This window comes from Balearica regulorum, chromosome Z, assembly GCF_011004875.1.
Source record: "Balearica regulorum gibbericeps isolate bBalReg1 chromosome Z, bBalReg1.pri, whole genome shotgun sequence".
Lineage (NCBI taxonomy): Eukaryota > Metazoa > Chordata > Aves > Gruiformes > Gruidae > Balearica > Balearica regulorum.
Genome location: NC_046220.1, coordinates 29962454 through 29989446, shown reverse-complemented (window position 1 = coordinate 29989446; position 26993 = coordinate 29962454). Strand labels below are relative to the sequence as shown.

At 37.7% G+C, this 26993-nt stretch overlaps 1 protein-coding gene across 3 annotated transcripts in view; it reads left to right on the top strand.

Moving 5' to 3' along the window:
- The window catches only part of ADAMTS19 (ADAM metallopeptidase with thrombospondin type 1 motif 19), a 154951-nt gene that overhangs the window by 86071 nt on the left and 41887 nt on the right, over positions 1-26993 (top strand). For all 3 annotated transcript variants that reach the window (XM_075740365.1, XM_075740363.1, XM_075740364.1), the window contains 5 exons: positions 7839-7979; positions 9149-9299; positions 19674-19775; positions 22339-22469; positions 24045-24214. In XM_075740365.1, the coding sequence (XP_075596480.1) occupies positions 7839-7979; positions 9149-9299; positions 19674-19775; positions 22339-22469; positions 24045-24214 (695 nt within the window). The remainder of the gene's footprint in view (positions 1-7838; positions 7980-9148; positions 9300-19673; positions 19776-22338; positions 22470-24044; positions 24215-26993) is intronic.

The window sequence follows — 26993 nt, the reverse complement described above, 5'->3', positions numbered from 1 at the left end:
GTTGCTTCTTTCCTTAATTTTTCTGTCCTTTTTGGCTAACAGTCCAAAGATGGGTTTCTCAGTCCAAGTTTAGATACGTAGATGCAGATATTAATCTATCTGTAGATACAGAAATTTCCAGTGATTTGGGTAGTTGGATACAGAAGCAGCCTGACTGTCAGAGATGTTGAGCTTTAACTGTTTTGACTGATTTTCATCATTACTGAGTTTTTTTGTTCAAAATAGTTACCATTGACTGTCAACTGAAGTGTAGACGTGGGAACCTAATTTTGAGCAATACCATTTGAAAAGCACAGCTGTAGTTAGGAAAATTGAGCTTTATAATGATTTTTAAAATACATGCACAACAAACTATTAGAAATTATCTTTCCCATACACATATTTGTGTCACTGACAGATTTACAGAGAAATGGCTATACTTCTTTGCAGTTTGTGGATAGGTGCGTAAAACATGAACATATTTTTACAGTATTTTTGGTATTGTTTTACTGTCTGTGGTAACAATTTCTGTCCTGTTTGTTCAAAAATACTCCCTTTACAGGAAATATCTATAAAGCATAGCACTTGTTTAATAAGAAATTACTTTTATTAAATTTACTCTTCAGAAATATACAATGTTTCCACTTTTCCTTGTTGCTTACTTTATTGTTTTGATAAAAGGTAAGTTGGTTTTCACTTTGTATTGTATTTCAGCATTACATATTCTTTATTTCAAACATGATTTGTATGACAGTCACCCCAATAGTTTCATCACAAATGCTGCCTTTTTTCTGTTAGATTAGGAATAGAATCCATAAGATAACTGTTCAAAACTTTCACACTGTTCAAAATCGTGCACTGATTGATCTTTAAAGCCTTTTTTGAAATCTCTGTCTCTTATTTTTAACTTATTTAATGAAGTTCACAGTATTTATTAGTTGTTCAACCATACAAGTGGGACATTTAATACCCCACCAGTAATAGTAAACAGAAAGTCATGGCAAAAAATAGCATTGTCCCAAAAAAACCAGTCCTTGAGGTTGTCTTAGATTCTGTCATTCAGTTTTCATGCTTTAGTAGGTAAGTTCTTTAAAAATTTATAGTCTCTGGACTTTCTGCATGCATATCAAAGTAGGCATCTGTGTTCCACAGTCATGAAGTTATGCTGAATTAAATAAGCCTAAGATCTTATTGGGCAGATAGGTATATCATACCAAACTTCCCAGTGGCCTGGAAATTGTCCAACAAAATACATTTGCAATTGGAGATGACAGAAAAGGATGCAGTTTATTACATACTTAGCATTTCCATTTACTCTTACTCTCAAAATTTATATGGTCATTCAAAACCATGACAAAAAATAGTTTTGCTTAGTCCAATTCTAAAAACAGACAGAGGACCAAGAAAGATTTTTATGCAAACACTTCACAACAATGCCTAGCAGAAATCAAGCCTCGCTAGCCTTTTCCTAGTAGCTAGACAGCTGAAGAAAGAAACAGCTCAGGAAGAGATGAGACAGTGACGTGCACTGCATCAGCATTTTTAGTAATGGTAAAAAATATGGGAATTTTGTACTTGAAATTTAGAAGATTGGTCAACTCTTTCTCTAGCAAGGTTTCAAGGCTTCCATTTCTGCCAGACTATAGTTTTCCAGGATGGATTTATAGTTAATTTTTCTTTGAATAGCATTTGTAAACTGAAAAGTTAGTAACTGAACAACAGCCTACAGTATGCATATGCTTAATTGAGAGTCTGACACATTTAAAATTTCTGTGAAAAAGTTGGCAAAAGATCATAATTGTGTCAGTGTTTTTTGTTAATAAGGAAGCAACTTTTTTTGTCTGTTCACTGAGTACATGATAGCTCAAAGTCTTTTTCCTGATTACGTATTTTCTTCAATTTGAAGACATGTTATATGTCAATGTTTTTCCTTGGCATAAGATTAAAGTCATAAACTGTAGACATACTGGTTTATCTTGAAATACTGCAGTTTGCAGGATGTGGCATGGGTATTGTATTTGCCAGAAGTGAATACTTTTCCTGTATTATATACTCTCTGTAAAAAACTTACTCAAGGGGAGATAGGTATCTTTATGTTACGATGCTAAATACATCTGTCACATCAAAGCTTTAAATTATTTATATACTTCAATCAAAGGACCATGACACAGTGCTATGTCTAGATCCAGCTTCTTAAAGCATGGTGGTAGAAGTGTTGGAGTTGAGAAGAAAGCAGCTGTTTAGCGAAGGTGGCAAACTCAGCTGTGCGATACATGTCAATGTCCATATATTAATAAACATGTTGTAGTTTTTACCCAATTGTTTTAACACTGAAAATGTAATCTGAGTTACCAACATCCTAGAAAATGAACAATTCACAAAAGAGAAATAGTCATTGCCTAAAGATATTTATTTTGATATTTTTCTTTCTATCATCAAATTATTAAAAAAAGATTAAGACAAAGTTTTTCCAAAGAAATTATCTTCTACCTTTTACTCTCATACTTTTTCTGTAGCTGGGTTACTTGCCTTTCAATTCACTTCAGGCTAAATAATTCGTTTACAAGTAGAACCATGTGTCTTATCCCATTTATGCAATGATCTGTGAAACCCTCATCTCTCTTAAAACACTTATTAAAAAATCATACAATAATTATTGTTTCACTAACAGGGATTTTAAAATAAAAAAGCCAACATGTAGTAATACAGATTTTTTTGTGTTAATTCTATAAAATACATGTACCAACTCACTACTAGTCTGTTCACATAATTTTCTCTATAAAGATAGTAGTGTGATAAAACTCTTTTTATTGAAAAAGTACAAGTACTAAGAAAGTAATGCAGCTTCTGCCTCCGTCTGTGATAGCAAAATGAGCGGTGTTATTTTCACTTATCAAATACATCCTTGTGATACTGTGATTTGCAAAACTTTAGATTAGACATTGTTGGGACAATAATTGTTCTATTAAATGCCATGTCAGCTTTAAAACCTTGTCATTTCCAAGTCCATATTAAAGACTTTCTGTCATTCTAATATAGTATTGTATGCAATGATGACAAAAAAGAAAACAGTGGAAATAATGGGGAGGATAACACTTTGTAATTAATAAAGATTTTTAGATCTTATTTTTATTTTTGAAAGTAATATAATCCATTATATGTTTGTGATTTATTTGCTAGAATGGAAAAAATTCTATGGAATAATTACCTGTAGGATTATAATTGCAGTAAATTTACAAATGCTATTTAGCTGTCACTTATAAAAATATGAATTTTGAAAGAAATCAGATGGCACTCTGATCCCATCACACATCATAGGTATAAACTGATAGCAGCATTCAGAGGTTTACTATCTTCTTCAGAAAGGGAAAAATTTTTCAAAAATGATCATTCTGTCATGAGTTTAAACTAGTACTGTTATCCTGGATCTGCAGTTTACACTCAGCATTCCTCTGCTGCTTATATCTCTTGGGCTGAATTAATATCTTAGGATTTGGGAATCTATTTATTATACTGAATATTCAACGACCTACCCCTGGTTCCTTGGGTACTTGCTCTTGTGGTGTTCCTAATCCATCTCATTTCCTAACCTGTCTCATGTTAGTGACTGTAAAACTCTGAACAACAGCAGTTCTCTTTAATCTGTTAATTCTAGCTCTTTTTTATTTACAGATAGACCCAAAGTAATCTCCACATCTATCTGAACTCTCAATTAATTGCTCCAATATTAAGTTTTTGATACTACTTGGTCTTGGTGCCTGCATTGCCTGTTTCTATTTCAGTAGCATCATTCTTGTTTAGCTGCACTACCATGCATTTAAGTGGAACATGATAATCAGGTCATCATCTGCCATTTGCAAAGTACAATGAAAATAATGAATAAATAATAAAAAGCTTTCCACTTGGAAAAATGTGGGGTTACTGAGCAAATCCATGATGTAGGATAATTTTGGAGTCTCCTACAGTGACAAGAAATATAAAATAGCACTTTACAGTGCAGACCTAATTCTTTCCAGAAGGTATGTGCATAGCCTTATTTAACTTATTTAAATATACTATAGAGACTGAGGACCCTTTGCTGAGGTTAAAAGAGTTTTTATTTCTTAATACTTGGCTGTAATCAAATCAAAGTGTAGTACCTGGTCCTTTTCCAGTACCCATTCCACTGGGTTGACACTGGAGTGCATTTTGTGTCTGCAAGAGTATAACCTATTTCCTTGATGGCAGGAGAGATGCTGTTGGTTATCTTGAATCCAGCTGAACACATATAATGGCAGCAGTAGTGAAAAGAATTACTTTTTAGCTGAAAAGCAGAACTGATATTGGTCTCCCACCTTCAGTTGCCTGAGTTGTTATTTCTGACTTCTCAGCACAGAGAAATTAAGGATTTTTCTTTGTACTATTCCTATTGCAAATTAAACATCAACAGGGATCATCTTCAAAATTTAGCAGAGATTGTTACAACTTTCTGCATGATATCACAACAAAATAATCTGACTGTTTTTTAACCAAGTTTTACTGGTTTTATTAGATAAAAATATTTTTTCAGTTGACTTGACAACCATGTATAGTGTTAGTGGAGTTTATTTGACCAAGGCTCTTTGTCAAAATACTTTTAAACTGAGATTACTAAAATGTAGTTTAGTTGCATAGGGTGAGTTGAAATATTGCTAATATTTCAGTTAGGGAATGCATTCCATAGGATGCTTCCTACTTTCATGTCTGCCGTATATAGTCTTTAACCAGAATGGGTGGAGCAGTTTTATATATCAGTGAAAAAATAATGCTTCTCTTCCTCAAACCAAATTTGATTTATTTCTGTATAGATATGATCTACTATTTGTTAAAGAACAGCACCATCATCTTTGCTAATTATGTTTTTTCAGACTGTTATAAGTTATCCTCTTACCCCAAACTCCCTTGTCTTCCTCTCACATGCATATGGTGTTGCTTTACTCTTGCATGAGGTTGAAAAAATCACAGCTGTGGGAGACAGCAGCTTATGGACAGAGGGGGCAATGTGCCCAATGCAAGCATAATAAATTGTATAGGAAGAGCACAGAACAGCACCTTACACAGACACAGTTTCTGTGGGCCTTTCTTTTAGTGAAAGGATGTAGTTGTCTCTTTCATGTAGACAGTACAGCAGGGAAGCCTAGAAAATATCATGATCACCAGTGTGAGCATCAAATATTGTTATATCCTTGATTCTTAATGAAGAAGTAGATATGCATGCATACATTGCTTATTCTCATGCTAGATAGGAAAGAGAGCAATGACTGTTCAGCTTCTTTCTTTCACCACCCACATAATGTGATGTGGTGAAAGAAATCAGAAGTCAATACTACTGCATACCTACTTTAATGTGGTGTTGTAATTGATACAAGGTCAGATAAAAGTATGCAATCATTACCATGCTATAGAAGAGATCAACAGTACATATTGAGGAAAAGATTTCTGAGAATGTTTAAAAGCAGGTTCTGTTGCTACTTCAGCATACTCCTCATATACTGTCTTGCAATTTAATTAGTTGATGTTAACATAATGACCTGTACTTCCCTTTTGAAGTAACTATTCATTCTGGTAGTCAAAGGCCTTAACTGCTTGCTGGGAATTTTGTTACATGGACTTAACTTGGAGGTGGAAGCGTATTTAGGAATGAACCCTATTGGATTAGTGCAGATACTTTGAACTACATTTGAATGTCAAAGAAGAAGAGGGGAAGGGTTAGAAAAGTATAGCAGATGAATTATCTGCAGACAGTTGGAATTAGATTTCTCTATTAGTGCTTACTGTTGTTGATACACACAGTTGTTATAAATAAAACATTTTTTAGCACTTCTTACCTTGAAAGACAATGTTGTCCTCCAAATTCAGGTACTGATAGACTGTACAGAATGATTTTGTGGTAGTAGATTGGAAAAAGGGTTACACTGATGTTTGTCTGTAATGGTGGCTAGTGCAATGGTTTTTTAAAACAGCAAAGATCTTGGTTCAGCTCAGCACACATTTTTCTGGGTGATTTTATAGACCGGTTGTCTGTGTCACAAAGTCTGACTTCAAGAATTGCTCTTCAGAGTAGTTGGGAAACAACAGTAATCAGAAAATATTTCTTTTTTTTTAATTTTTAAAAATGTTTTAAATAACATATAAATGCATTGATTCCCACTCTGCATACATGGGGGCCATCAATTCTATAACAAATTGTATCAACAAAAGATTTTTTTTCAAATCATTGTGTGTGTGTGTGTATATATATATGCGCCACTGATAAATGAGTACTTCTGCAGTAAAGAAGTATATAACTTAAAGAGCTATAAGCAAAATCTATTTCTTGTGCAGTCAGCAAAGTGTCATTAGATTTTCTGTGTGTTCTTCCATAATTCTTATGAACTTTGGCGATAAGAGTGTCTCACATTCTGCATGCAAGGCATGTAAGAAGAATGTAATTGGTTTTGTTTTGTCCCATTTGGGCAGTTCAGGAAAAGACAGAAGCTAAGATGAGACTCAGACAGATTTGTTTACCTCAGTTGCACTGTTTATAACTAACAAAATTATCCAATTCACGCAGAGGCATCTGTTCCAGTGCTCCAGATTGTGGGGTATACACATCACTGTAAGAGACTGAGCACTCTTATAGGCAAGATGAAGCCCAACAGGGCATTTAAATTAATTTCATTAGCAAACACAAGGTAATGCAGCTTGCAAAATGATACAAAATTTGTTCTAGTTGTGAGGGGGGTTGGGATAAAGTGGAGAAGAAAAGTGAGTTAGTGTTTTCGGTGATGGGTGGCAGGCCTTTTTTGTCCTTTGGCACTGCAGTGTGGTGAAATACTGAGAAGCATGATATACTCTAGTTTTTCTACAGAAGCAGCAAACTTCTCCCATATTTGCAGTTTCTAAGCAATTTGCTCTTTGGCTGAAGGAATCAATACAAGTTATAAAGCCTATTCACTCTAAAGTTTTGCTTTTCTGCAGGGCAGACTAGGGCTGCAAAATTCCCACACCATTTTGAATGCAATACTCTGGAGAGCAGTCCCATGTTCATTTACAAATCTTCAAAAACAGCTGAGAGTATTCCATTTATTTCCCTTAATGCCAGTCAAGCATGTATCCACTTAGCTAATTTTGCAAATTTTATTTTTATTTAAGTCTATCTTCTTCCTCTCTGTTTACTGGCTGTGAATGAGAGTGACCCTGAGTCTTGACTTCAGTTAAAGTAGCAGCTTCAAGCAGATTTTTAGTAGAATTTTTCATTTCGGTGCCTTATGTGAGAACTCACTGGGATGTATGTGGATGCTGAGTCTTTGTTTCATCAATGTTATTTCTAACAGTAGACATTGAAAACAAATTTAGGTGATTTTTCTTTAGATATAGTAGTCATACATTAAACTAGTAAGCATTTTACTATTCTGTAAAATTTCAACAAACCAGTTCCATATGGAATTAAGATAGAATCACTGCCAAAATGTTGAATAATTCACTGATCTCAAAAAAGTAGAATTCCAGTATTTTTACCCATTAGCAAGAGAAGTACAGTTCATTAAACCTGCAGTAGTTGTGCAGTTTGGAACATTCAAAAAGTTGCCTGAAGTATATGTTGAATAGCTGATTAGAATGTAGTATTTTTCATCAAACGAATGAGGCCTCACTTTCTACTTTCAGTATAGAATTGTCCTCCCACACAGTTCTATGTACTTCTATGAAAGATATCATGGAAAAAACCAAAAGAGATTTCCTACATGTAATAAACATGAGTTTTTCATAGCCTCTTGGAAGAGTTTTAACTTATAAACGTTTTGAAAACAACTTGTTATTTTGTTGTGCTTTGGTTTATTTTTGATAACTTCAAAATTCAGCATGGGGATAAACCACGACAATGACCACCCATCCTGTGCAGATGGTCTCCATATCATGTCTGGGGAGTGGATTAAAGGACAGAATCTAGGAGATGTTTCATGGTCTCGCTGCAGCAGGGAAGATCTGGAAAGATTTCTCAGGTATATCATTCAAGAAAAAGAACTTTACTGTATGTCATTTACAAATAGCTCCAATAAATATCCTGAAATAACAAGTTTTCAACAATTTTTGCCACTTCTGTGGAGACTTGTGTTTGTATAGCTTATCAAAATAATTTAAATCATCATGACTTATTGATTCATTACTGACAGATCGATTAAAATTTAACTATTTGCAGCAAATATTTTTATTTTTCATGTGTTAATGTACATGATTATACTTACATATTTATAAACACATTATATATGTAAATATTTTAAAAATATATTAATATGCTCTGTATTGAAAAATGTTGGACAGCGAATGACCTATGAACATTATGTAGATTCTCTGATCTCTGTTGTGCCATTCAATATCAAACCATATAGTATAATTACATTATGTTATTTTTCTAAATAGAAATTTACTATGAGATATTTAATAAAGAATAGTATACCTAGAAACAAAAATAAAACATTTGGTTTAACCCCATATGTCTTAAATAGAATCTGTTCCTTGAAGCTCTGTTCCTTTATTAAATTTACATATATATCTGTCCTCAAAAGGTCTACTTTATGACACTGGAATAGTTAGTGTAAGTTAGATGTGTCAGTCTGACACATTCGTACTGAATCTAGACAGAAATCAAACTCATGACTTGGTGCCTTAACACGTATTTTCAAAACTTCAGTTTTTGAGAAAAGTTAATTTTCTGGTTACCAGCTCAGAAATGTAGGTATTTTAAAATGTGTGTGTGTGTATATATATATAAAATGAAGTGATGAATTTCAGGTCCTGCTAGATATGAAAACTAAGCTATACAACTACCTATGCATTATAAATTGTCTACTTTTTTATTATTGTTTAAATCTCTATTCAAACCTTAATCAGTTAAGTAAATTTCACACTGAAATGTTGTCCAGCGCTTTCCTGAAATTCCTATTATAGCTGATAATTGTCTTTCTGCAAATGTGCATCAGAACACATCGCTAACTTATATCAAGTAAGCTGTATTAATTTATACAGAGTAATTTCTCTGAATAACTGCCAAATGCTGACAAATAAAAAGATCTTGAGTCCCCATTTTTCTAATGTTAAATGCATGTTTAAGTCAGCATGATGATCAGACTCTTTAGGATTGCTCAGCATATGAATCTCTGCATATTGCCAGGTCAAAGGCCAGTAACTGTCTGCTACAGACGAATCCTCAGAGCCTCAATTCTGTGATTATTCCCTCCAAGCTACCAGGAATGACGTACACTGCAGATGAACAGTGTCAGATTCTTTTTGGACCAACTGCTTCCTTTTGCCAAGAAATGCAGGTAAGGATGGGTGTGTACTTCAGAAAATACACCTACCAACTCATTTTTCTGTGAGAGATATTTTTGTGAATGTGTTTTAGAGAAAGAGACTATAGTGCCTTTGAAACAAGAAGTGTACACTTTTATTTCCAAAGTTAATGTGAACATTTTCATCTGTTTATCTTGTAAGGCTTGCTTTGGATCTCCAAACATAGAATGGTTTGGGTTGGAAGGGACCTTAAAGATCATCTAGTTCCAACCCCCCTGCTGCATGCAGGGACACCCTCCACTAGACCACATTGCCCAAAGCCTCATCCAGCCTGGTCTTAAACACTTCCAGGGATGGGGCATCCACAACCTCTCTGGGCAACCTGTTCCAGTGCCTCACCACTCCAACAGTAAAGAATTTATTTCTAATCTAAATCGACCCTCCTTCAGCTTAAACCCATTACCCCTAGTCCTGTCACTACACTCCCTGATCAACAGTCCCTCACCAGCTTTTCTGTAGGCCCCCTTTGGGTACTGGAAAGCCGCAATTAGATGTCCCTGCAGCCGCCTTTTCTCCAGGCTGAACAATCCCAACTCTCTCAGCCTGTCCTCATAGGAGAGGTGCTCCAGCCCTCTGATCAGTTTTGTGGCCCTCCTCTGGACTCGCTCCAACAGCTCCATGTCTCTCCTGTACTGGGGCCCCCAGAGCTGGACGCAGTACTCCAGGTGGGGTCTCACCAGAGCGGAGTAGAGGGGCAGCATCACCTCCCTTGACCTGCTGGTCACACGCCTCTTTTGATGCACCCCAGGACACGGTTGGCTTTCTGGGCTGCAAGCGCACACTGCTGCTCATGTTGAGCTTCTCATCAATCAATACCCCCAAGTCCTTCTCCTCAGGGCTGCTTTCAGTCCATTCCCTGCACAGCCTATAGTTGTGCTTGGGATTGCGCTGACCCACGTGCAGGACCTGGCACTTGGCCTCGTTGAATTTCATGCGGTTCGCACGGGCCCACCTGTCCAGCCTGTCAAGGTGCCTCTGGATGGCCTCCCTTTCCCTCCAGTGTGTCGACCACACCACACAGCTTGGTGTCGTCAGCAAACTTGCTGAGGGTGCACTCGATCCCATTGTCCATGTCGCCAACGAAGATGTTAAACAGTGCCGGTCCCAGTACCGACCCCTGAGGAACGCCACTTGTCACCGTTCTCCACTTGGACATTGAGCTGTTGATCACAACTCTTTGAGTGCGACCATCCAGCCAATTCCTTATCCACTGAGTGGTCCATCCATTGAATTGATGTCTCTCCAATTTAGAGACAAGGATGTCGTGCAGGACAGTGTCAAATGCCTTGCACAAGTCCAGGTAGATGGCGTCAGTTGCCCTTCCCTTATCCACCAACATTGTAACCCCATCATAGAAAGCCACCAAATTTGTCAGGTACAATTTGCCCTTAGTGAAGCCATGTTGGCTGTCACCAGTCACCTCCTCATCTTCCATGTGCCTGAGCATAGTCTTCAGGAGGGTCTGCTCTGTAATCTTGCCAGGCAGGGAGATGAGACTGACCGGCCTGTAGTTACCTGGGTCTTCCTTTTTACCCTTAAAAATGGGGGTTATGTTCCCCCTCTTCCAGTTGGCGGGAACTTCGCAGACTGCCAGGAGTTCTCAAATATGAAGGAAAGTGGCCTGGCCACTTCATCCGCCAGTTCCCTCAAGACCCACGGATGCAACTCATCAGGTCCCATGGACTTGTGCACCTTCAGGTTCCTTAGATATTCTCGACCCTGATCCTCTCCTACAGTGGGTGGTTCTGCATTCTCCCAGTCACTGCCTTCTGTGACCTGGGCAGTGTGGCTGAAGCACTTGCCAGTGAAGACTGAGGCAAAGAAGTCATTGAGTACCTCATCCTTCTCCATATCCTGGGTAACCAGGTCACCCGTTTCATTCATGAGGGGACCCACATCCTGAATCATATTGTATCATAGCATATCACTGATATATTCCTAGTACTTTAGAAATATAAGATGTCATAGAGTGAAGTCACTTCGTTGCAGCGAATGGAATATTTGCAATTTATTCCACTGGGACCAGATTTTGCATGTAGGTTCCGTTTCATTACATTTTAGGTATTGAACCTCTGTGTCTGACTTTCAGTGCAGTATGCTGTGCCTGTCCATGCTCCGAAGGAGAGTAGTGGTGTTAGCTGGGCTCTCTGTACTGCTGAATTTAGCCTGCCTCTTAGCAGTCCCCTGTGAGCCCAGGTGGAGCTGTGCAGTGCCATAGCAATAGGAGTTCCAGTACTTCAGTGACTTTGCTGACATCATTGCTGCATGCCATTGCATTAAACAGTGTGACTATATATTAACCTTGAAAAGACAGATTAACAAAATTAAAGAGGTCTTCTTAATTTTTGTGATATAATACTAGTAGACATCTGATTGAGGCAGCATTTTAACAGAGGCAGCATTTTAACTGTCCTTCTTTAACATCAACAGGACAATTACTAAACATGTTGAATGCCCTTGATAAGGTAACTGAGTCAAGATGGATAGACGATATTCATAGAATTATAGAATCATGGAAATACAGAATAGTTTGGGTTGGAAGGGACCTTTAAAGGTCATCTAGTCCAACCCCCCTGCAGTGAGAAGGGACATCAACTAGACCAGGTTGCTCAGAGCCCCATCCAACCTGAGCTTGAATATTTCCAGGAGTGGGGCATCTACCACCTCTCTGGTCAATCTGTTCAAGTGTTTCACCATCCTCATTGCAAAAAAGTTCTTCCTTATATCTAGACTAAATCTACACTCTTAGTTTAAAATCATTACCCCTTGTCCTATCGCAACAGGCCCTGCTAAAAAGTTTGTCCCCATCTTTCTTATAATCTCCTTTAATTACTGAAAGGCTGCAATAAGATCTTGCCAGAGCCTTCTCTGGGCTGAACAACCCCAACTCTCTCAGCCTGTCTTCAGAGGAGAGGTGCTCCAGCCCTCTGATCAGCTTTGTGGCCCTCCTCTGGACTCGCTTCAACAGGTCCGTATCTTTCTTGTACTGGGGACCCCAGACCTGGACACAGTAGTCCAGGTGGGGTCTCTACATGAGTGGAGTAGAGGAGCATAATCACCTCTCTTGACCTGCTGGTCACACTTCTTTTGATGCAGCCCAGGACATGGCTGGCCTGGGCTGCAAGTGCACATTGCTGGGTCATGTCCAGCTTTTCATCTACTAGTAGCCCCAAGTCCTTCTACACAGGGCTGCTCTCAATCCCTTCATTACCCCGCCTGCATTGATATGAGGGGTTGCCCCAACCCACGTGCAGGACCTTGCACTTGGCCTTGTTAAACCTTGTGAGGTTCACATGGGCCCACTTTTCAAGCTCATCCAGGTCCCTCTGGATGGCATCCCATCCCTCAGGCATGTCACCCACACCACTCAGGTCAGTGTTGTCTGCAAACTTGCTGAGGGTACACTCAATCCCAGTGTCTATGTCATTGATGAAGATATTAAACAGTAAAGGTCCCAATACAGACCCCTGAGGGACTGTCGGTTGTCACCAAACTCCATCTGAACATTGAGCCGTTGAGCATTATATTAGAAATGTGTAAAGATCATGGAACATGGAACATGGGTTGATAGAACGGGGGCTAGGAGGAACTGTGAAATAAAATTTCATCAGAGTCAGAGTGGAGAGATAGCCTGGAGAGATCAGGAGTATTTAAAATTTAAGCATAATTCCTCACTCCTTTAGTTCTTCAGTTCTCTTCATCTTTTCAGCTTGTACTCTTTCTTTAGAGACTTTCAGTGAGAGTAATCTTTATCCTAAAGATTCTAAAAGGAAAGATTGCAATACATGTATGACTACCCCATGCTGAGAGTGGCATAGCTGAAAAAAAAAAGGAGCTGTAGGTTAGTGGTTATTGTTTTAACTCTCTTACTATAAACATTTTTACTCAGAGATGAGCTGTAGAACTCAATGTAATGATTCTACTAATGTTCTTCATTACTTCCAAGTGCTTTTTTCATTAATTGCAATCTGTTTCTTGTTTTTTTAGTATTTTGTTTTCAATGAAAAATGTGATTTTGGGTTCTTATTCTCTAGAAACCTCTTTTGAACAAGCATTAGCATTAGCATATTATTTCTTCAAGGTCATCTTTACCTAGGTAAAAGAATTTCAAAATTGAAGAGAGGGTCAAACCTGGAGACTTGCTGTTGCGTAGTACCTTTTTATGCTTTTAATTTCTCTGGGCACTTCCCCTCCTTTAATAACCTTGTGTTTAGTTCTAATTCAGATAGCCAAAAATTAAATCTAATTCAGATTTCATTCATTTAAATTCAGATAGCCAAGTGGTCCCATGCCTGTTGTGTTTCATTCACAGATGCAGTGAATATTCTTGTCTTGAATATTCTTCTCTTAACTCCAAGATTTCTTTGGTTTTCATTATTATTTTAGAAATGTTAGGAAGTTAAATTCAGCTAACCCTACCCTGGTAATGTCCAACTGTTTGCACAGAGAGTACTTAGGCTCTGGGTGTTGATACCTAATCATTGATTTCTAATCATCTTCAATAATTTTCTCCTCTTCTGACATTTTGTATGTAAGAGGACACATTTCAGCTAAATCACTTGTACTATTCTTTTTTTCTCACTTACTGGATCATTACTTTATATTAAAATGGTTAGTTTAACAAAAATTCCGATTAAATATTAGTATTAAGATCCTATTGTAACTTAAATCCAAAGACTTGCTTTGAAGAAAGAACCTGGTAGTAATGCAGAAGAATACAAAAGGCCAGTGGTCTTTTCAACTATTCTTTTTTTCTGAGAAACTGCAATTTAATTTTCAGAATTCTTTCAAGTCCATTCCTTGATAACCTTGTGGTCTTAACATGAGGAAAGGGAGAACACAGTAACATTTTCTGAGAGGAGAGCAAGGGAAAGAACCTTTGGCAGTTACACCAAAATCGTCTGCAAAACTGGTAACCCTGAACCAGAAATCATATAAGCAAATACTAAACCACAAAGTTATTGTAATGCACCTTTAAGAGCGTTGGACCTATTTGAAATTACATAAAAATGAATGAAAGACACTAAGGACAGAATTGAGAAAATCTGGTGTGGGCACTGAGGCAGAAGAGTTGTTCTCCAAAGCTCCACTGCCAACTGTAAAGTCACCTTGTTGGTTCTCCTCTGCGTTCCTTTGGAAGCAAAAGTTACACTCCCAGCTTCCCCCAACAATAAAATACAAGAAATTTGATCCTCAGACAGTAGACCTGAAGAGCTAGTTACAGCAAGCTTAGGCACTATAATTCAGATCTGCTTTTGTTGCCTGCTGTGGGTCTTAAATTTAACTCTCCTGTTAGGGAAGTTTACAGTATCCTATTCCAGTTAAATAAGATTTCTGCAGTGAAGAGGAAACTCAGAGCAATGGATATAGCACAGCCCAAAGGATAAGAAAGCCACCCTGCTCTTACATATATTTCTCCTATGTATGAAGAGAAAGAAGAAGGAAAAAAAAAAAAAAAAAGATGGATTTAAATGGAATTTAAATTGGGCTAGTACCAAGCTGTATAAATTTTCCAGAAATCCTTCATGGGTTCTCGTACATCAGCTGTGCAACACCAACATTAACAGCAAAGTGCTGTTAGTCAGTAGCTAATGTTATCATATCCCTCTGAAATATGAGGATGTTAGATGAAAATAACAAATAAATTGAATTTAACCTACCAAATAATTGCATTTTACATATTATGAAGGTAATTCAAAGTTCACTGTATTGACTGTGGAGATTATCCTGGCTGCCATTAGACGTCAACATTTAGAAGACTTTTCTAAATTGAATGCAGTATTTCATTAGTTGCAGTATTACTTTATTAAAATAATTCTTTTATTATACCTTGGCAACCACTGGATTTTCCCTTAAATCAGAACTACTTTCTTTTATCTCTGTATACTCTCTTCTACTCTGCCAATAACTGGCAAACTGTGGCTACAGTTGTTGTCCACAAGCCAGGAAATGAGAGAGAAACATACACCTTGAAGGTGCTTTTCAGCTTCAGTAAATCCAAGAATTTATAGCCTAGGATTTCTTGGATACATTGTACTCACTGAACAGTTCATGCACTGCAGTGTGACTATGTAAAAGATAAATTATGAACTGTGTCACAGAGTCTTACATTTTTTGTGACTGGAAGATAATTTGATGACCAGACTTCCGTGCAGTCTTTTACATTAAGCAAGCATGTTTCATATACAACAGCTATTCAACTAAGAAAACAATTGAGTAGTGATGGAAAATAATTTTCTTAATGATCTAAAAATAATCTACAAATATCAGTGGTACAAACAATAATGCATTTCTGCTGAGATGTAATTTTCTACAAATGTTATTACTGAGCAGCACTTTAGGATAATTTACAGTTACATTACATGGCAACCTCTGAGAAACACTGCAGATGACATTGATTTTCCCTTGCTATCGGGAATTCCTCTTTATAATTTAATGGCTAAAGCAAAGGACTGAAGGGACCATTGAGGGCCTACTCACATATTTTCCTAAATGAGCCCCTCCCACTCCTCTTTCATGAATGGTGTCCAGACTTATTTTTTCCTTTTCATCTTTATTTCAAAGACTTTTTTCTCATGCCCTAGGCAAAATTTATAGAGTCTGAGAAAAGTGTGAGTGGATCGCAGAGTACAAGTTTTATACCATGTCACCATGCTTATGTTGTAAGGGAGCCAAGTTTGCTTTTATGCCCATGATGTCTCACACAAGAATCAATTAGACCCTAACATTGTTTCACATAACAGATAGTGAGATCATGGCCCAGAAGTAGTTCTTCATGATTAAATGTGATTGTAGAACCTAACAATTTAATATAATTGTTGAACTATGAAATGTTGGCTTTTAAGATTAAAGTCCAGGATGCGAATGCTATCTAGTCAGTTCCACTAAAACAATTCTTGTCATAACACAGCTGTGATCTTTGCAAAGAGGTAGGAGACTGGTTATATTTCATTGTGATTTTTAAAGCATTTCAGGGAAAGATCACAATGAAAAGAATGAAAGTCATGGAAATATTATAGCCCTGGTGAAATATCTGTCCTCATCTCCACCACAGTCTTCATTTTGCACAAATACAGTTCTGAAGGACTCTTTTTGTCTCCATTCTTTCCTCCCAACTGGACCTTCTTTCCAGATGCTTATATGATTGGAAAAGTATCCCTCTGATGCACACAGAGCTGCTTCACTTTTCATTCAGAAAAAAACCCCAAAAGCTGGAATGACCTCTGCTATTTCTGTAGTACATTGTGACTTCCATGTTGTATTTTACAAGCTTTTGCTGTTAAAAACACATTCTTTCAGGAAAAAAATCCTTTGTGCATGCATGGCAATATTTTGTTTTCCAGTGAAAACTCAATGAAATATTTTACAGATTGTTAATAGTGTAATACCAAGAGCGTAAGTTTACCATCTCCAGTAACTCTTACTTCCCTTGGCTAATCTAAAAAGCTGTAATAGCTTCTGATAGGTAACTAGTAAATGTCTGTGAACATTAACTTAGCTATCCTGATTTTGACTGAATGAAACTTTCTCCTCTGAGGAGTAAATTTCTGGGTTAGAAGTTTGTGCTCTGATTTTGGAGTGACGGTAGTATTGGCACTAGCCTCCAGATTTGTGTTAGTTTCCAAATCAGTCCTGATCTGCAGCATTGCAGGTTGCTAATGAAAAAAAACAAGTTGTGCATCATGGGTTTTCCCCAGCCACATGCAGAAATCCCCAAATGTTAAAAGTTAAATGGTAACAGTAATTTCCATTTCTCCTACTTATGCAGCAGAAGTATAATCTGAAGAGGAACTAAAGAGTGTATTTGTGATTTGACTAAAATGGAAAGCCCAGAAAAAAACTTAGAAGTCATTCTCCAATTTTAGTAATTCCATATCTCCATTCTCTTGGGTTTGGGGAATCTCAAAGTCTAGGATGGAATGTCATAGGAATATCGAATGCTTACTTTAAAAATTGGTCAAGAGAAGTGAGTGTTTTTTAGAATACATTTCACTTAAGGTTCAACAACGTTTCTAGCTGGGGAAGTTAGGTTCATGGTTCATAAGGAGGTGGTATACAAGTATTTGCGGAAACATGCAGATGTGTGCAAAGCACATTAGCAAGTCAAGCATCTTGATTTGATTTACTTGATTTACTTTAAACAGCTCAACTGCATCTGTGTATTCAGGCACCAAAATCCTTGCTAATCTGACTTCATGTCTTCCTAAGTTTAGAAGAATTATTTCTGGATTTGTAAGGAACTGTAGGCTTGTTGTCAGCCATTCTGCAGTCATATGCTAGTGAAACTGAACACAAGATCAAAGCATTCAGGAAAAAACCAAGGATAACATACTTTAAAATGTGATAACATAAAGGAAAATTTGACTTTTATTTTTTGAAAACCTGGGTGGCTTTTCCTGAAATGTAGTCATTGACAAATGTAGCTTTAGGGATATGAAAAAAATCATTTTAATTAGGAATGTTAAATTAGCATGTATTTTTGTGGAGTTGTTCCAAAAGTATAGTCTAACGTTTCATAGTTGGTATGGAAGCGCTTTGTCATGAACATCTGATACTCTCTCTCGTCTACATTGTCTTCCAAAACTGGCACTGAAGTCTTCTTGATAAGTTTAGTTCTCAGTTCTGAAGTTATATCTTAAAGTGCATATTTAAAAAGAATTTTAGAAGAATAAATTCTCTTTCTCCCTTGAATGAGAACAGAAATTACAGTTTGGTATTTGAAAAATGCTTGTTAAAATTATCCAGGAACAGGATAGGACTTCTGTAGCTATATTTTAAGATATGCATAGGCTAGCTGTTGTCTTGTTAGTTTAGCTTCAGCACAAAACTGTTACAGGATGAATCAGGAGTGAGTCTAACTGCCGCCATCCTGTCTCTTGTTTCTGTACAATGCTTCAGACCATTCTTTTTGAAAGCTGGTGTTACAGACATTTTTACATGCAAGACTCCCACTGGAACTGTTCTGTTCTTTGGTTCAAACACAATCTTTTGTTGAATTACATGTCCTGTGCAGTACGACTTTTTTCAAGGTAGCATAAGGTTTATCACACATTTTTCATGCATAGTGTAAAAGGCACAGAGACTCATACAGGGTTTAACAATGTGACAAATCATTTCAGTCAGAAAAAGCAGGTCTTCTGGCAACCCTGTTTTCAAAAAACCAGCTGATCTTTACTTCTTATTCCCCCTGCAACCCATCCCCCTCTCCTAATCCTTCTTTCCCCTCTTTGGGGATACTTACATATTTGGGGGAAATCAGTCTGCACATGCAATTACATTCAGGCCACAGTTGAGCCCCGTATGCCCTCTGTTCACTTCCACCCAGTTTACCAGTAAGGGGGAACAAGACAGAAGGAGAATGAAGTCATGCCTGAAAATTATGGGAGAAGGAGGACTTTTTAGAGGAAAATAGGGAAAGTTGCCAAGGACGTTTGGGGAAATGTGAGCCAGTATACTTCAAGGCTGTACTTCTTCTTTTGAAGAAGGTAAGACTATCTTGTACTGATGCTTAAGAGGAACAGAATAAGCAGGTTTTCTTTCCATCTCTAAAATTCACTACTGACTAGTGCCCCTCTCATCTCCCTTCTCTCCTTCTTCCCAGCAAAAATATTTCATCCTGATTTGTTAGTTTACTTTGTATCTTCTTTGTGGATATCAGGTTTGATTGCTTTTTTGAGATACTTCTAGGATTCCTACTGAGGAATTATGAATCATTGGAAAAGCGTAAGATAGCAGCAGTCATTGGGATGGTATCAGCAAGGGGGATTTGGAAGTCCTAGAGAAGCCTCGAAGTTTCTAACAAACACATTTTTACAAAACTCCAGTGAACATAGTTCTATGTAGCTGCACAAAGACTCATTAGTCCCTGTAATAGAAATCGACTCATTTTAAAACCTTGGTTTTTGTTGCTAGTGATAGTGCTATTTTTCTCTCTTTCACATGAAATGAATGAGCACTAAATAAAAGGAATAAAAATATGAATTAATTTTAAAAAAATTTCCCAGAAAGTTCATACCTCTTCCAGTCTCTGGGGGAGTGCACCTGTGCAGTGGCTGCTGCACATCATGGGGCAAAATTGTTCCTATGTGCTTTGTCAGATCTGCCATATACAAAGACCATTACCCTTAGGATTCTTCTCCCTCTTTATCACCTCACCAGCTTGACTTGTTCCATGTAATTATAATTAGTAAAAGTCTAAGCAGAATCTGCCCACTTTGTTTTTTGTGCATGTTAACTTGCTTCAGTACCATCAAACTGGTAACTTTATGACAACCTTAGTGGACTGCATGCAGAAAGTAATTTTGCATAGGATAGGTTTTTTGCTTACCTGTGTGTTTGGTTTTCAGCATGTCATTTGCACCGGGTTGTGGTGTAAGGTGGAAAGTGAAAAGGAATGCAGAACTAAGCTGGATCCACCAATGGATGGAACAGACTGTGACACTAGAAAGGTTTGTTTCTGGTGGAAAAGCTATATAAATTATAGTGAACACCTAACAGTTAAAGAAACAAGGTGAATAGGTCTTTGCACTTGTTAAAAGTTCTTGCTTACCTCATTTATCATAAAAATCATACATATTGTTGAATGTATTATATATTATATAGTATAGATATGATAAAAAGGTACATTTCGCTAAAAACACTGAATTTTTTGAAAAAGTTAGCCAAAGCGACAGAAGTTTTAATGCTTACAATGTTTTATTTCAAATTTGTTCTGGTTTTATAGCCTATTTATGAATGGAATGCCATCGTTGCACTGTTTACTGTAAACAGAAACATAAGCTTTCAAAGATACAAAGTTCTTAGCTATGATTTAAGATTTTCATTGTGAAGCCATTGCCATGATGAACTTTGCACCCGAAATTAGTGTGCATTTTGCATTAGTGTCTGACTTGCAAAAGCTGATAATAGCAACTCATTGCAGGGGACTTATTCTGACTTTATACTTGTGCGAACATTATGACATGCTAGTGACATATATCCTGGGAAAGTCCAGTGAGGAAGGTAACACCATTCTGTTCATTGTAGAGCTTTGCTGCTACGGAGTAAATAATTAGTAAGGGTAAGACAAAGTACTGATTCTAATTAGAACGGCTCATTGAGTCTTGTGCCAGGCTACAGAGAGCAGTAAAAAAACAAGCAGACATCACTGAAACATCTCAGAGGATTAGAAGGAATTATTCTTCTTGTTTACTTATTATCTGTCCAAGATGAGCTTCAGATTATACAAGTCACTGGCTTTGTTTTGTTTTACTTATATTGTAGAGATGGAATATTGTTGTCTTGTGCTCCTCTTAGGATCTTAGGAAGTGATGGAAATATCATTTGCATAGCCTGTCCAACGTCATTGTTTTTAAGTCAAGGATTTATAAGCATCCCTCAGACTCTACATAATGCAGATGTTATCTCTAGAGAAAAATCCATTTTGCCTATTATATCTGAAGGAATATCTTTAAATAAATATGAGTATTTTTGGTCTGAAACATTACAAAAATTGTATTTTCTGATTGCAAATCCAATATAAAGATGGATCCATACTATATGAAGTCTTTTCAAAGGGGGTATCACAGACTCACAAATTGGTAGGGGTTGGAAGGGACCTCTGGAGATCATCTAGTCCAACCCCCCTGCTAAAGCAAGATCACCTAGAGCATGTTGCACAGGACCATGTCCAGGTGGGTTTTGAATCTCCTTCCAGAGAAGGAGACTCCACAACCTCCCTGGGCAACCTGTTCCAGTGCTCTGTCACCCTCGAAGTGAAGTTTTTCCTCATGTTCAGATGGAACTTCCTGTGTTCCAGTTTGTGCCTGAACGTTGTATAATTACGCCTTCATTGTAATTCCATGATTTAAGAGAGAAAGTTAAATTCAACTGATCAGTGAAGACCAGTTTGAGACTGCAGATGAAGTTTAATATCACCAGACAAAGATTTAGCACAGACATGCAAGTAATGGAAGTGTATTCTAAAAGTGACAATGGCCTCTATTGACTGCATTAGTGACATGTTTTGGTTTGCTCAAAATGTGAGACTTTTTCATGTACTTTATCTATTGATAACAGTAATTCACCAGTAATCCAGAGTGCAAAGAGAAATGGATTACATTACTGATGTTAATGACATTAAGCGTTCATTGTCTACTTGTAACCTTATTGCTTTGCAATTGCTGAAATTTCATCATACGTGGGACAGATATGCAGCTGATATAGGTTGATAAAGTATTAGTTTCTGCAGAGTTATGATGATTTATACCAGATATGGATATAGGTTACAGAGCATAACAATAGTGATTGGATAGGTTTTGAGTGAGAAATTGCAGTTACCCTGGGAAACGAGATATGCATACAAGATTATTGAGGTGATTATTATTATTTAATTAAATGCCAGAAATTCTCTTTACTTTCTCAGCACTAGATTAGTGAGGCTTCCATTCTCTCTTTGAATACAAGTTGTGAATAAAATCTCTTTTTCTCTGTTACTTATAATGTATCCTTCTATTGAAATTATCACTGGATAATCAGTGACAATGCAGTGGCTGCTAATTATGTGGGAACTGTAATAGTGAACTAGACAGGTCCTGAGAACAGCCCTGAGCACTGTGCTTTGATCATTTATACAGTTCAGCTGGAGGATGATCCCTGCAGTGGGTTTGGACTGAACTCAAAAGCACTTTCCTAGGCAGTGCTTAGGCTCAAATGAAGGGAACAGCATGGTCTAGGGACCATTTTTAGCATACTATTCCAGGAGGCATCCTTTATTGGGAATGATCTTGTGCTTGAGCTGGTGGACAATAGTTGAATCTGCCCCTTTGACACTGAGCTGGAGAAAGGTGGTATTTACTAGGATGGAGAAAAAAATCACTATGGGGAACAACAGGAAAAAATGTATCATCTGACTTATATGAAAATTATGTATTGAGCAAAATGTTTATGTTGTGCTTCCCATTTTCTTGTGGAGTGGTGAATTATTTTGCACATGCTTTGATGTATTTATCCAAGAACTAAATTTTCATCTAGTGGTGTAAGGCTGGAGAGTGTATCAATCGGACCTCTTTTGCGGAGCATATGGAGGGGGAATGGAGCGCATGGAGCACTTGTAGCCGTACTTGCAACACTGGAATCAGCAGTCGACAACGCAAATGCTCTGGGTAAAAACAAGTTCAGGTTTCTATTGCTGTTCATCACAATTTGCGAACAGAATTTAAATCTTATGAGTACAGAAACCCATTAAGATATAGTTGTCCTACATAAGGAATTAAATTTTTATGAATACTGAAAAAGACTTAGGAGAATAGGTATTTCAGGGTTTTTTGTCAAAAGCTTAGATAATGGGAAGATACAACTTTCTTTTTAAACTTCACCTGAAGAAGCAACAGAAAATTAAATTAATAATTTTTGACTTGCAGAGCGTCAGTGTGTAATTCTAGTCTTTTAGTTTTTTGCTGGAGAGAATTTACTTCTGTCTCATTTGGAGAGCCAAGGAATTGCAACTTTTACAAAGAGGTCTTTCTCACAGTTTCACAGACATTTAGATAGAATGTCTGGAAAAACATTTCGATACTGTATCTTGTGAAAATGAAAACCTTTTGCCATTGGGGATAAAGGGAGTTTTACCATTGGCTTCGATGGAGTCTGTTTCACCGTATCTCAGTGGTCAGCTAAAAGATGCTTTTCTTTTAATTACTCAGTACCATATGTCTCTTTTGTGGGTCATTTATACACCAAGAGAAAAAGAATAAATAGGCAGAGAAGTGGCACAGAGTAGACCTGAGTAATGAAGAAAAGTGTAGAGAAGACTAGACTAGACTAAACCAGAGTAGAGTAGAGTAGGGTAGGGCAGAGCAGAGCAGGATAGAGTAGAGTAGACCAGAGCAGAGCAGAGTAGAAGATTGAGGAAAATAATAGAACAAAAGGGAGAAATGAAGAAAGATGAAAAACAATATAACAGATTTGGGGCAAAAAAAATGTGACAGGAAAGACAAGGGATGACAAAAGAGAAGTTTGCATAAAGAAATGTGAGGAAAATTTGGATATGGCTATACAAAAGCATGGTAGTTTAACAGAAACCTTAGATATGCAGAGTGCTTTCATATTTCCTGCCATCTGAATGCCATTTCCAACTGTATGCCTAAAAGCTGTTTCTAGAATTTAGGGATGTCTTAATTCCACTTTCATTCATTCATTTTTCCAGGCAAGGTTCCAAATAATTATCTGCAGTTTCTGCAGTTCACTGTTCTTTTGCATTTGTTCATTAGGACCTGCAAGCACAACTGGAGCGACCAAAAAGAAATAAAGCATATTGTCTGCACTTTGCAATACCACACTTGAAAAAAAAGGAGAGGTAGCAAATCTGCAGGTGTTACTTCCTTTCAGTGGCACTTTTGGCTCAGTCCAGCTACAGAAAAATCATCTGAAATATATCAAAACTACAGCTGACGTTCTTGTTAATGAACACTCCTACTAGTCCTAATGCTTTTTTGGGGCCAATTGTAAATCATGGTTTAGCACCCATGACTCTTAATATGTAATGTAACCAATACAAACAGAAAGCAAATATGTTTTGTTATGTGGCTTTGATTTTTTGTGGATTATTTCTTAATGTTAGGTGTCAACAAAAGATCTGCTATTTAAATTGAGTTTGTGTATAGCATAAATAAACTGTGCTGTAAGTTTGACAAAACATTACCAACAATAAAGCATGATATTTATGCCATCTTTTCTAGTTCAGGCCTTGAAGGAGAGTGTCACAGTCCTACGATGCAATATAGAGTATGTGAAAATCCTTCTTGTCCTGCTGGTGTGCCTGCCTTCAGGGACTGGCAGTGCCAGGCTTTCAGTGTCAGATCTTCATATCAGAAGCACGTGCACCAGTGGCAGGCTGTCATCGATGATAGTAAGTATAAACCATCTTCCATGTTCTTATCATCTGCTCATATGGCTTATAGCTTGTTGGTATTGTTGTGGATTAAGAAAGACATGGTAAAAACTAAAGCAAACAAACAAACTGTAGCCCAAGATTTTTGGTAACTAATTTTTATTTCATAGACAGGATCAGGTGGTATTTTCACACGCTCTGGAATCTTTTGTCTTATATTCCTATTGAATTTGTCTTTCTTGATATTTAATGACTACATTTGAACTGAAATTCAGTACCGGTTTGGTCCTGTTTAATCCGAAATGTAGCATGAAGTGACTCAGAACTAAACCTTTCTAGACAAATGCTGCATCATTAAGCGTGCATATATCAGCTATGGTTCTACCTACAAGGCCAAAAAGACAACATGGATATTGTGAGCTTCTAATTTTTGAGGAAGGAGACAGCACTTTTAGCTTAACACTTGAGTATTTCTCATACCAGTGTTTTATTCTGGCAGAAATCCATATGTAATGCATACTACTGTGGTCGGTTGACCCTGCCTGGGGGCCAGGTACCCACCAGAGCCGCTCTATTACTCCCTCCTTCACTAGACAGGGGAGAAAAAGTACAACGAAAAACTTATGGGTCGAGATAAGGACAGGGAGAGATCATTCACTAATTATTGTCACGAGCAAAACAGACCGAACTTAGAGAGGGAATTCATCTAATTTATTACTAGGCAAAACAGAGTAGAGGAATGAGAAATAAAATCAACTCTTAAAACACCTGCCCCCACCCCTCCCATCTTCCCGGGCTCAACTTCACTCCCGGCTTCAACCTCTGCTCCCCCCGCCAGTGACACATGGGGACAGGGAATGGGGGTTACAGTCAGTTCATCACACGTTGTTTCTGCCGCTTCTTCATCCTCAGGGGGAGGACTCCTCTCGTCATTCCCCTGCTCCAGCATGGAGTCTCTCCCACGGGCTACAGTCCTTCACAAACTGCTCCAGCGTGGGTCTCTCCCACGGTGTGCAGACCTTCAGGAGCAAACTGCTGCAGCGTGGGGTCCCCCACGGGGTCACAAGTCCTGCCAGCAAACCTGCTCTGGCATGGGCTTCTCTCTCCACGGGTCCACAGGTCCTGCCAGGAGCTTGCTCCAGCATGGGCTTCCCACGGGCCACAGCCTCCTTCGGGTGCCTCCACCTGCTCTGGCGTGGGGTCCTCCACGGGCTGCAGGTGGAATCTCTACACCCCCTCATCCTTCCTCCATGGGCTGCAGGGGGACAGCCTGCTTCACCATGGTCTTCACCACAGGCTGCAGGGGGATCTCTGCTCTGGCGCCTGGAGCACCTCCTCCCCCTCCTTCTGCACTGACCTTGGTGTCTGCAGAGTTTCTTACATCTTCTCACTCCTCTCTCCGGCTGCAAAAGCTCTCTCTGTTTTTTTCCCTTCTTAAATATGTTATCACAGAGGCGCTGATTGGCTTGGCCTTGGCCAATGGTGGGTCCGTCTTGGAGCCGGCTGGCATTGGCTCTGTCAGACACAGGGGAAGCTTCTAGCATCTTCTCGCAGAAGCCACCCCTGTACCTCCCCCACTACAAAAACCTTGCCATGCAAACCCAACACAACTACAAACTTAGATAATATTGCTATAAATCCTAAAAGCTATTGTATGGAAAGTCCTGGCATACTGCATGAATGCTTCAGTGTAACAAACTTGCTTAGATACCATATCATTAGGAGCATGCTCGGAGTAGGCGTATAGTAATGTTGAACTTACTGTACCTGCAAAGATAATGTTGGTGTAAAATATCAGCAACTAGAAAACAAAACATTCTACCTGAGTTCTTACCAGGAATGTGAACAGTGGTTGCCATTCCACTGAGTTTTCTCTAAATTGTTTTGATGTAATTTCTTTAATTAAAAAAAAGAAGAAAAAGAAAGCAAGAAAGCAACAGAAAGGCTTCAGTTATGAAAACAGTTATTGAAAAATTAGCAAAATAATAGCAACTGGTGGTAAAGAAGAGCCTGGAATGACACAGTACTGTAAGTATGTGTTTCCACATTTTAAGTATCTCATTATTGCCATTTATATTTAACTCTTGAAACAAATAATCAGAAACCATTAGAAAGCATAGATTTTAAGAAAACTATTCTGCTGAATCCCAAAAAATGTGAATTTATTATCAAGAATAATATATGCCTAGCTAAACAAGGGTTTTTTTTTTCCTTCTTAGCCTTTTCACAGGGTGCCAAAGTGAAAACTTGTAAGAGTGTTTTCATTAGGCTTCTATGTTAGCTCATTTTGCAGTAAGGAGAACTCTCTCCAGCTATTTTATAGGTGCTTATCTAGTGAATTAGTTTTGGTTTGTTTTATTAAATTTCATTTTAGCACAGGAACACATAATTTGTATCATAAGAGATCAAAAGATCTCAGCCTGACTTTGAATAATTCAGCATCTGATGAAGAATCTTCACACTCTCCTACCCATGTTAAGGAGTATGGATGGTTACTTTCATCTAACTTTGTTCTGAGAGATCCTGTTGTCTTGAGGGGTCCCTCAGGAGACACAAAAGCGGACACCAGCTAAAGAGTTCCAGTGTTACAGAAATATATTGTTCCCAAATCCTTAATTATTTGCACTCTTAGCCTTTAGTAGACACTAATTGGGTACCATGTCCAAAATAGTTGCTGCATTTGAATGAGGTCAACTATAGTCTGTTGAAGTTGTCTGGTGTTGTCAAATTACTATCTCTTTGAGTTCATTGTCCTTCAAATAATGTTTAGGTTGTTAATCTTTTATTCTTTGAAAAA